Source organism: Ictalurus furcatus, chromosome 15 (assembly GCF_023375685.1).
Source record: "Ictalurus furcatus strain D&B chromosome 15, Billie_1.0, whole genome shotgun sequence".
NCBI classification, from domain to species: domain Eukaryota; kingdom Metazoa; phylum Chordata; class Actinopteri; order Siluriformes; family Ictaluridae; genus Ictalurus; species Ictalurus furcatus.
This window is the reverse complement of record NC_071269.1, coordinates 12336922-12349410: the sequence shown is the minus strand read 5'-3', so window position 1 is coordinate 12349410 and position 12489 is coordinate 12336922. Positions and strand designations below refer to the sequence as shown.

Genomic DNA, 12489 nt, shown 5'->3' with positions numbered 1-12489 from the left:
AAATGTTGTGAGGGATTTGAAACGGGCAGTACATGCAAGAAAACCCTCAAACATCTTGCAATTGAAAGAATATTGCGTGGAAGAGTGGTTAAAAATTCCAGCAAGCCGATGTCAGAGACTGGTGGACAATTATGCAAAACAACTACAAGATGTTATTTCTGCTAAAGGGGGCAACACTAGCTTCTGAGGCCAAGGATGTACTTACTTCTTCCACAGAAGAATATCACATCTATTTATATTTCTGTTGAATAAATGATTGCAAACTCAATTTTTTCTTGTGGTTTTGATAAAGTATCTACATTTTAGAAATATGTACTGTTTTAAAGATTGCTTGTCCAAATATGTATAAAAAAAAAAAAAAGCCAACAATTTCCATGGGGTGTACTTATTTTTTCACATGACTGTATAAGTTTGTGATATTGCAGGACCAAATATCTGGTAGATGGTTTATATGTCATATACACAGCAAATTTTGATTTATTCTGTGGCTGCACGACTGTGTGCATCTTAATGTATGACCTCTATATAATGTGCATGTGTGTGGATGTATTTGTATGTAAGCATGTGATAGCATGTATAGGATCCAAAAGTCTGACTTTTTATTAAATCGGTAATGAAGCACTAAATGCAGTTTTGTTAAATTATACTTCTCAAACTGCACCATTCTTCAATAATATAAGTAAAAATGATTCTTCTTTACTGACAGCAATAGCAACAATAGTGCTTAATGCATAGAGAACCATATTGAGGTCACTTGAGGTCACAATTGCTGTCACAACAATTAAAAAAAAATTAAACAGACAGGATATTTAAATATAATTTAGTCTCAAATGGCTAAATGGTTCTTGGTAGTGGACTCACACTTAGACACTACTGTGTGTGTACGCTGTCTAGGTGCCTTACTGTGTGTGTCTCAGTACACAGGCCCTGTCCCAGCAGAGCGCGAGTCTCCGATGGCACGGAGCGAGATGTCCCCGAGCCGGGCGCAGCACTCGCCCCCCACACAGAGACCCAATGCCTGCTGCTTCTGCTGGTGCTGCTGCTGTAGCTGCTCTTGGTATGACCCATACACCCTTTTCACCTATTTCTCACCTCTATTTTTGTTAAATATTATTGTTTTTAGTTTAATTGATTTCTTTGGTGCAGTTTGTTTGATGGTTAGTTTGATTTCATGTCCTTGATTTGATATACCTTCTTTTTGTCACGTGAACAATTCCAGTTACTTCCTCTTCATCACTGATTTCACAAGGCCTTCTGTCCTTTTACATGTGTTTCTGGATATGTATGTATGTGTGTGTGTGTGTGTGTATGTGTGTGTGAGCGCTGTGTACTGGGAATTTGCTCTCATTCTACCAAGAGCTCTGTGGGATATGGCTGCATATTCACAGACTCTCTCTCTCTGTCTTACACACACAAACACACACATGTACATTGTCAGCCACTTAGGAATGCTTTTACTGCCTAATAAAAGAGCTTCCACAGATCTATTTCTGACAGAATCTCCATAAACGATAGCATAAAGCTGCAACTGGAAGATCTAGCACCACAGCCAAGCTACACACATCTGTGTTAGGTGTAAGTCGTGGACCACAGTGCAGTGTTAGCAGCACGTGGCCACATGCTGAAGCAGGGCCTGAGGTTTTGCGGTCAGCCTGACTAGCTCAGAGCTGCTCTATTGACAGCTTCTGTGGTCACGAGCAGAACAAAATCATATATGGAAACAGATTTGAAGACCACAGTGACCATATAGCAGACAGAAAAATCTGAAGTTTGATTGCCCCACCTATATAAGCATATGACTTATTTGAAATGGAATGATTCCATTATACTCTCAGGCCATTTAGTAGCTTATTAGCTGCTATCTGAGCAGCTAGAGCGAGATGAGAATCCCAGGTCTTTTCCGTGACTCAAGATCGTAGCGCTACACATGCTTTAACATATCTCTGTGATAAATAGCATGTGTATGTGTACAATAATAAGGGTGAGCATGAGAGTGTATGTGTTAGGAATGTTTGTCCCTTCATGTCACGTGTATCTGTGTGTGTGTGTGTGTGTGTGTGTGTGTGTCTGTGTCTGTGTGTGTCTGTGTGGCCAGGCCAAGATGGTTCGGGCACAACTGTTATTTCTCAATGCCGTTTTACCACCTTCCAGTCTCACTATTAGGAGAGAAGATGAGAGTCGCCGGAGATTGAAAGCCCAGGAGACTAAGCTGGAGACCATACCAAACTGTGAAGTTTGGTGAGATCATACACACACACACACACACACACACACACACATATTCAAATACAGCCTTCTCAGTTACTCTTGGTTGGAGCATATTCAAACGTTTTCTAGCTTGAGCATCATAATAAACGTAAGAATCCCACAACAATCGAACCTTCTGTTGTGATGCCAAGATCTTGTTTAAATATAAATGCCATGTTTGTTCCACTTCATTAGCCATTGCTATGTATGATATTTGCTCAGGACTACTGATCAGAAGCCCAAGCACTTCCAGCCACCAACGTTATGGCACTTCCGCAGGGCCTTTAACCATTTTTACTCCAGGCATCTGTTTTGGCTATGCAATAATTTCTTATTTCTAACATGGTTATCATTTTCAAAATATATTAGTGGGCCTTGCTGTTTTACAATAATTATACTTCTTTATATTCTTTGATCATATCGCAGATAGAAGAGCTCAAGCTAGAAACAACATGACAAACAACCTCAAGTATGGGTCATAACACGCAAACTAATTAAATACTTGTCAATTTCCTTTGTCGGTTATTGTTTCTTTTCGGAGGAATCCGCTGTCACCATCTCCTAATACTTTATTACTCTCAACTGGCCCCAGAATGCATTGCAACCTGATTTCCTTTCTAAAACCGCAAACAAATGCCAGATTTCTTAGAAATGTAAACTGAAATACGTTTAAAGAGCAGGAAGATAGGTTTAGTTAGGTAGTAATCCACTGCAACATCTGATGTTAATTTGGCCACTACTAATTAGCCTTGTAGGTAGTTAGTTCAAAAGAAATCAACCGTACACCACTCATGACATAATTGTTAGATACTTGTAAGTCATGGGGGGAATTTTCAAGTTTTGGAAAACAGGGCAGGTTGCAGGCTGCAGGTCTCAGATGAATTTGATCATTAGTATGATGGACTTTTGAGATTTGCATACCACTGAATGCCCAAGCTTGTTCTAAGACTGGGACAAAGCTGAATTTCTGGCGAACCCCTAATAGTGAGAAATCTCAGGTGTTTTCTGCTCTGTATATAGTTTTGCTGTGCAGCGCTTGATCATTCCATAGCTTTTCCCATTGTTGTAAATAAAAAATAAAAAAACACTAAGCAGCCTGAGGACACACTCGTCTGCAGCCCAAATTAATGAAATGTTTGGGTTTTTTTCCTCAGCACCAAACCAGCGGTGGAGGAGATGAAACAGTGGGCTCAGTCCTTCGATAAGCTGATGAAGAACCCGGCAGGCCGGAACGTGTTTCGCGAGTTTCTACGCACAGAGTACAGTGAGGAGAATATGCTCTTCTGGCTGGCTTGCGAGGATCTGAAGAAGGAAATCAGCAAGAACATGATAGAGGAGAAGGCACGCATGATCTACGAAGACTACATCTCTATTCTTTCACCTAAAGAGGTAATAATAATAATAATAATAATAATAATAGTTATTATTATTATTATTATTATATAGAGACAATATAGTTCCTTTTATATTTTTTAATTGCAGTTCAAAGTGCAGTGCAACATGCTAAAAAAAACATCAAAAACAGTTAGACACTTACAAATAGAGTAATAGAGGACACAAATGAGACATTTAGTATGAGGTACAATTAAATAAGGAAACAAAAACCAATCAAAGAGAAAATCATAATGCAGAAAAGATTTTAGACTGTGGGTCACACTATTCAGGAATAAATCTAATTGCAATTAATTTATTTTTTGCCAGCATTGCGATTTTGATTTAACATGATTTTTTTAAACGTCTGAGTGATAATGGGCTGCTTAACAGCTCGAGGCTGTGCTCCGGAATTGTGATTAGCTAAACATTCATCATGTTGTGATTTGTGTTACCATCTGAGATGCTGGTATAAGATTGTAGTGTTACACTGTTTGCACAGTTTTTCAACATTTGCAAATCACCTGCTGTTGAAGGGTGTCTGTCTTCCTGAAATCAAAATATTTCCAGATGTTTGATATGCAATTTTGTTTGTCTGTAAGGTCGGCTTCACTTGTTGGATTCACATCCACTTGTCGGACCAGTCTCACTATTGCAAGCCTACACAATTTTTGCTGCTAATTATCGCTTGCTTCGTTCATGTGACGGCAGCAACTCGTCCTCTTATACAGTAGGTTAGCTAGGCTACGCATCATGCTTGTGGAGTCAAGTTAGAATTTACATTGCCAGTCTACTATGTTTTTTAAGGGGTTGCACACTTATCCACACTTTTAGAAATTGCGATTTCAATTGAAAATCGATTGAGCCTTAATCGATCATAATCATTGAGCCTAACTGTTTTGAAAACTGAAAATAAAAATATAAACTAAAGAATGTACTAAATTTTAGAGCATAAAACCATAACATCAATGTAAAAGTACATACACAAAATCCTTTGAGTGAAAACTAAAAAAGAACCTCAATACACCAGAGATTGGTGTTAAAGGAACTAACTGTTCTACAGACTCGTGTGAAAGAATATATAAGCATATATTTACATGTTTTTGTATAATGAATGATGCAATGTTGCACCAGTATTTATATGCATATTCATCTCCCTCACTGTGCACACATTGTGATTGGGTCTCAATATGGATTATATACATATAATGCGAGGTGCAGTGCAGGAAGTTAGAGCTGGAATAGGATGGAAATGATTGTGCCCATCAGCTGTCTGTTAGGCAGCACCAGGAATAATGGCAAGCCGAGTTTGCAGCAATTGCAAATTCTATGAAGTTTTTTTTTTCTGATCTAAAATAATATCCTGTGGCTGGGGACTTTCTCTGTAATACCAGCTTGCATTATTATTATTATTATTATTATTATTATTATTATTATTATTATTATTATTACTATTGTTGTTGTTATTATTATTAGTAGTAGTATTATTATTACGTTTACACCTGTCTAAGATCTTACCACAGTCTGTCATCAGTATGTTGATTTTATTGCATTCCAATCACAATGCATGTGGTGTGTGTGGAATTCTTATGTCTTCTCTGGGTTCCTCCCACCTCACAAAAACATGCCGGTAGGTGGATGTTTGTGCATGGTATTTTGCAATGAACTGTAGTGTCATAATGAATTCCTGGCTCATGCCCAGTGTTCCTGGGAATAGCCTCCGGATTTACCACAATCCTGACCAGGATAAAGTGCTGACTGAAATGAATAGATGGATATTTGTAGGGACAGTCACATGCACAGTTCTTTATAGCAGGTCCACCTCATTTATCTAAGAATGGTGTTTGATGTTGTCATAATTTGTCATAGTTTTTCACATTTAGTTTTAACCACAATGGCTTTGTTTCCAACCTGCATGAAATAGCTGTTGTTTACTGTATGCAAATGATTACACAAAGGTCAGAGGGAGTCTTCCTCCTAGAACAGTGGAAATGGAAAAGAAATCAGGTTGTGTTTAATGCATAGCATTAATAACATGCACACCCACTTGTACACACTTCATAATGAGGAACATGGCGCTCTGTCAGATGTTACCTAACCCGCTTCTACCATCTGTCCGTCTAACAGCTCACTCTATCTATAGCTCAGCATCTCTCTATGGTCTTTAATTAACTATCTCCTCTCCCGATCTCTCTTTATCTCTCATTCTTTTCCTTTAAAACAGGAACTAAAGATCTCATTAAGTATTAAAGGTTTATTGTAAGTACTGAGAGCTGCTTTGGGTCAGCTGTAGTGCAGTGGGTGTTCGTGTGTGTGTGAGAGCATGTACATACAAGTTCAGATGTGACTTGCTAGAGCAGGTTTTATTTTCATTTCCCATTCCAAGGAAACCTCGTTTGAGTTTGAAATCAATGCAGTGATCTTAAATACTTATGCAGAGACATGTTGACTAATTTGAATGTAGATGAGGCTTTTATTTATTCACAAGGGGATCAAATTCCAGGCAATTTGTTTTAGGAAACACATGTTAAACGCATGTCTAACATCCTTAATTAAATCACGCAGACTTTATTCTTTATACCAGTGTAAAAATGTTGACTGCCATTTCCAATACTGAATAGAACAGAATACAGATCTGATATTTGGCAGTGTGACCTCAGTGTAAAAGTACAGATCAGAATTCATGCAATTACCCACATAATTCATTTTGCTTATGATATGGGAGTAGGGATCATACTTACAGGTAGAACTTAGTTTGATCTACATTGAAGAAATTCTAGTAATTTTAATGATACCTATGGCTAAATCACACACACACACACACACACACACACAGACTCATGTGAGTCATGTGGCTTCCTGTATTTGACGTTGTTAATGGTGTATAATAGCTAACAATTATAGACACACTGAAACCATTGAAGAGTCTATAGACTAAGCAAAGATGCGTATGTTTGGTGATTGCCTGGTGTACTGCTATACGTGTACACACACGAACACACAAACACACTTTGGCATGTTTTTTCATCTTGGGGAGATCAAATGTCCCCACAAGGATCTGAGTACTAGACACTTTTGACCTTGTGGGGACATTTGGTCTCCACCAAGATATAAAAACAAGTGGACACACATATACAGGTGTAGGCTAGCTGGATTAATAATTATGTCGATGGAAGGTCCACATAAGGATAGTAAGATAAAATAAACAGACACACACACACAGACACACACACACACACACACACACACACACACGCACACACACACACACACACATACACACTTACACATACACAGAGTTTGTGTATCTTTGTAATGGTTCAGCTGGTATTTTTACAATTACTGTATTTGTTCTTTATCATATCAGTGTGTAGAACCAGTGTATTTGCCTATGTGTTGTGTACATTAGACTAGGGTTATCTGATATGTGTAAAAAGTGACATAATAAAGTTGTTTGATATTGCAATGACAGTAATAGATTAAATAACACTAAGGTCTACAATTTTTATGTTTGTGTCACTGTATTTTTATAGCAAATAACAATAAAATTTTATAGCAAATAACAAAATAATTTGTTTTAATTGCTAAATAAAAACATTGAAATAATGAACTACAATTTTCTTGCTGCTCTCAGGTTCTGGTATGGAGTGGGATAGAGATATACTGTATATTATATTAATTTGACTAAAATATTAGAGTCAAATGCAATTTGTGTCCGAAGTGACTGAATCATAGGTTGTGACTGTCTCAACTAAGATATATAAAAGAATTTTTAATGAGGTCAAGCGCTGAATAGTTTGTGCTACATTGATGTGTGTGTTGAAAATGGGGAAAAAACTTTTAAGAGAGCAGATCATACATGCTTGCTCCCTGATGGAATGCACATGTCCTGTGTTTCGGTGTATGTTAATTTAAACCTTCTGTGTCTTTAATGTGCAATGCTGGGGTCAGTTCAACTGTGTATGCTGGCTCACAGCACCACTGGAAGAGCATATAAGAGTGTTCTCTCTCTCTCTCTCAACAACATTAGGTACAATCCACAGGAAGCAATAAATTGTGTTCCCTTTGGCCTCCAAGAAGTGTTCTATAAATAGGCTGTAGTGTGCTTAACAAGGAAGTGAGGAAGGCTGGGGGAGCTGATATAAGGGGGACACAGGAATGAGCAATAGGGCGGGTAACCCACTGGTTCTTTCTGTGGGCTCCTCACTGAGTTTTTGGTCACATTGGCTTTATGGAAATCTTAGAAGCTAAAATGTCTGACATTGTCACTGACTCATGATTCTGAGATGTCTGTAAGTCTTTGGCTGTACTCATACAGCAGATAATTGGCTGACTTTTTTTCAGATTTTGACAGTGTAAACAGCTAGAATCACTGTGAAGCAGATTTTTTTTTCTGATTTGGGCCACTTTCATATGTGGTGCTGATTAGTGGTGACTTCAACCTGACCAGTCAGTTTTCAAGAGCTCCTTTAACATCAATCCATCACATTTCCAGCAGAAATTTATCTTATAACATTGTTGTTGTGTGGGCATGAAATTTAGACAGGATTCTTTTCTATCCTGGGTCACAGAATGTATCACAGGAACACCAGTCATTTCCAGGGCATCACACCGCACCACACCACACCCCACAAACACACACACACACACACACACACACACTCCCAGTTTTAATGTTGCCAATCCACATACCATAATGTTTTGAGAGGTGGGAGGGAAGGAGGGAAGTCCAGAATATCCAGAGGAAGCCCACACCAACATGGGGACAAACTCTGCAGTAACCCAAGCTCAGGATTGAACCCTGCAGCCTGGAACTGTTAGGAATCAACATTACTTGCTGTATCACCCATGTTTCTAAAATAGGCCACATTAAATGTAAATTATTCTCGAGCACTTAGGCTTTCAGAATGAGCACAACCATTGTCAGTTTGTCTTGCTGATGCCAATATTTTAATACTCTGTGTTTTACGATTGCTTCTCTATTTCTTCTGTATTTGAGTATTAATTACCTATTGCTCAATAAAGCCTATTCATCCCAAACAAAAAATAATCACACCAAATAAAAACTAATAAAAAACTTGGACCAATGACAACATTATATCCAACATTATATCTATTTGGTTTAAATGGTCTCTTCTGTGGAATTGCTGCAGATTTAAACTAATTATGGCAAGAGGCATTATCATTAGGCTGTAAAACAAATATTGAATCTATTACATTCGTGAATAAGATAGGGTAGAATGATGCTCACATATTTAACTTCAGGCAATATTAGACCTCTTATTTCCTAATTTGTGGTTTACATCAGCAGTGGCTCACGACCATAGATTTTGTTGGAGCAGGATAACAGGAAGATGATTTTTTAGAATAACCCCAAAATTGTTTAAAGGTTGACAGCATAAAGTCATCCAGCATACAGTACATTCTAGTAGCTTGTGTTGAGTGGTTTTAATTAAATGGCGTTTGATACAGCAGGTGTGTTTCCCATCACCAGGGAGGCAAACACAAAAGCCCTGGGGAAGTGTTAGCTCAGTGTTTCAGATGTTGGACTACTGTTTGGAAGGTTGTGAGTTCAAATGCCAGCACTGCTAAGCTGTCACTGCTGGGCCCTTGAGCAAGGCAATTAACCCTCAACTGCTCAGTTGTATTAATGAGATAAATGTAAGTTGCTCTGTATAAGGGAGTCTGCCAAATGCTGAAAATGTAACTCATTAACTAAGGTTGCCAGGTTTCTGCAAAATTTCACCATGATTACATCACAAAGACCACACAAAAGGCCTGAAACTAGCCAAAAAAAAATTGGGGCAGTGAAAAAGGGAGACACATTTTTCTTCTTTTTTCAGCTTTTGTTTGGATGCACATGCATTTCTGATGTACAGACATTATCCACTCCATAATCCTCCTTTCCCTCTCCCAGTCATTGCAATATATCTTACAATGGAAATGGTTCTGTACATTATAGTCCCACTGTCAGCAATTTGTTTTTCTTTGGGGAAATGTATTAGATTTAATTCCAATTATTTGATATAAAATATGATCTTGGCAGTAACAGAGTATTTTAAACTAGCCCAATTTGGCATAAAAACTTGGACCCTTGAAACCCTCTTATTAACTGTCTTGTCCTCCACTGAAACTGTTCAGTGAGCATGGGGCAACGTGATTCTTTCCCCAATGGACCTCTATTAGTGCTTATTGCAGTTCCCATTTTTGATCACTAGGTGCAATAATAACTCTATGGAGCTAACTCAAAGACTGTATATATGGGCGGACGTCATGACATGAATCCAAAAGTGAAGCTAAGATGTCTCTGAGGCCCTCTAGTAACTGGCTGTAGTACAATTTCTACCCCTTCTCATTCCCATGTTAGTGAATGGGAAAAATTGCTAACTTGAATTTTAAATTACATAAATATCCACAAACTATTTTTGGAAATAGTGTTCTGTTATTTTTATAAGCTCAGTTGACCTTGTTTCACTCCCAATATTTTTCCTTAAATAAAAGGGTGTGGTTGATGAGGTGATTGACAAGTTAGGACATGACAGTCGAGCTACATGAATGTGCACACACTCCAACACGCAGGTGAAGTTCTCAATAGTTCTGTAACAAAGCCAAGTCTTGTTCACTACTTATAATTACATTACTTTGATTAATGATGGATAATAGTAGCTCAGTCATGACTCAAAGATCTAAAGTTTTTTCCTGTGACTGGTAAAATCAACATACCTGCAAAAATTTTGCATGTTATATATTTATTAATAACACTGGACTTGCCACTCTGGTTAGCCGATGCGCCATCTAAAGTTGCAGTTCAGGTAACAGCGTGCACGCTCACGTACAAATGTCCATCACTAACATGGGAATGTGAGAGATGGACCCACTGTCCACCCAGTCATGTTCAAAGCTCCAATTTTCACAAGATGGTGACTCCCATTTTAACCCAGAAAAGGCCTCAAAAACACAATGGGAGTAAATGGCACCATATTGTCCACTCATTTATACAGTTATTGAGCTAACGTGATTGAACAAAATCAAGAAAGGCAACCAAATCAATGGAACGTCGGCTTATATCTATCAAATAGTAGCATTCCTTTTAATCATTTGTCACTCAAAACAGGTAATCCATCTTATGGAATTTAAAATGTATGGAGTCATGAATGAGAATTTTATAAAGATCAACAATTGTTGCACCACTGCCACTTTGGAGGAGCATATTCTGTAGTAACTTAAAGAGATTAAGCACAACCTTAGCTAACTAGATACGTATGTGATCCAATGAGCACTTTTCTTCACTATAATGGGGAATATTATACCATGAATAAAAATAAAAGATGACCAAAAGCCAGAAAACCAAAAACCAGAGTTTTATTCTTTTTTTTTTTTCTTTTTACAAAAACACTGCAAAAAAATCTTCATATAAAATGCAAAACCCTCAGAAAATCTTGATATAAAATGTGAGATCATTGGTCAACTGCACTAAACTCTACCTCTATAAACTCTCCCTCTATAAACTCTCAAGTTGTTTAAAGCTTGTCACATTTTCTGTTTCCTCTGTCTCTCTCTGGCAGGTGAGTTTGGACTCGCGGGTGCGGGAGGTTATCAACAGGAAGATGCAGGACCCAACGCCACACACGTTTGAGGACGCACAGTTGCAGATCTACACCCTCATGCACAGAGACTCGTATCCACGCTTCCTCAACTCACCCATATATAAGTCACTGGTGCAGGGGGGCTCACGCTCCTCCTCTGAATCCTAGACCCACCTCTATCCATTTCTCTCTCTTTCTCTCTCTCTACATTCATCCATCACACAACCACTAAAGGAGAAAGTACATGTTGGTTTCTTGTCATGGTTGGATTATGCCTCTTTTTCCCCCCAGTGTTTTGCTTTGCCTTCACCTCTCGTCTGTTGTCTTGTCTTGGAGGACAGGCCATCCCTCAAGAATATTCTGCACAGACTGAAACTGGAAGACACAGGGTTGAAGAAGTAGTCATAGTCATTCCACTGCTTGTGATGACGGAAACAACTACTGATCCACGCGAGTCTCTTTGTCCTTTGCTCATTTTTTCCATAGGTATGTGTACGAACACAGTTTAGAACTTGTTTGATCTTTTTACCTGATGTCATGAGTTGACAAAAGACGAGAGAGCCTCTGCAATAAGACACACTGGAATTGACTTTCTCCGTTCCGCATACAACTGGTTTGCCTATTATCTATGACCTTTGACCTGTCCACTGTCTCCCTTCTCTGAGATCAGCTCTTGAGACATGGGGTTGGGTAGTGATGGATGGTTATGTTTGGTACCGGAGGGGTTGAAAGTTTCCCAGTTGCAAAAAAAAAAAAGAGAAAAGAAAAGAATATTTAGAATGTTAACAAGTTTTAACAAATGCTATTGAAAACAACAGGAAGTGGAAAATAGAAAAAAGTGAGTGGTGAGAAAATGCTCAAGTCTTAATTAGACTGGTCACTCAAAATGCATTTTAAATTTAGTATTGTTAATGTTATTTATTTTCTATTTTGTCAACTTTTGTTCTTGTACAGTCAATTTTAAATCCGGTACGGATGACGCAAACCGAGTGAGTGCTTCATAGTGCACTGTGTGTGTGTGGGGGGGGGGGGGTCGGGGTAAGCAAACCTCAGCGCCTCTGGCACATCCTTATTTACAGGATGAAATGCTTGATGGGTCACATGACCCTTTCCTTGGCAAAAATTGCAAAAAAATCAGAGATGCTGCTTTCTGGGTTTCTCTTCTGGATAAATTCCAGTGTTTCTTTAGTAATTTTTCAGTATTGTAATATTTTGGCAAATAAACTCCTTACTTCAGATGAATTTATAAGGATTGTTTATAGATGCAAAGCACCTCAAAACCTCA

General features: G+C 38.3%; 1 protein-coding gene across 8 annotated transcripts in view; it reads left to right on the top strand.

Annotated features, from left to right (window-relative positions):
• rgs19 (regulator of G protein signaling 19) overlaps positions 1-11740 on the top strand; it is a 45830-nt gene extending 34090 nt beyond the window's left edge. For 3 of the 8 annotated variants that reach the window (XM_053644461.1, XM_053644464.1, XM_053644462.1), the window contains exons 2-5: positions 918-1057; positions 2152-2238; positions 3402-3636; positions 11184-11740. In XM_053644461.1, the coding sequence (XP_053500436.1) occupies positions 918-1057; positions 2152-2238; positions 3402-3636; positions 11184-11372 (651 nt within the window). In that variant the 3' untranslated portion in view covers positions 11373-11740. Of the gene's footprint in view, positions 1-894; positions 1058-2095; positions 2239-3401; positions 3637-11183 lie in introns of those variants that run through there. The other 5 variants (XM_053644458.1, XM_053644459.1, XM_053644457.1 and 2 more) reach the window with 3 other exon arrangements.
• Positions 11741-12489: the final 749 nt, after the last annotated feature.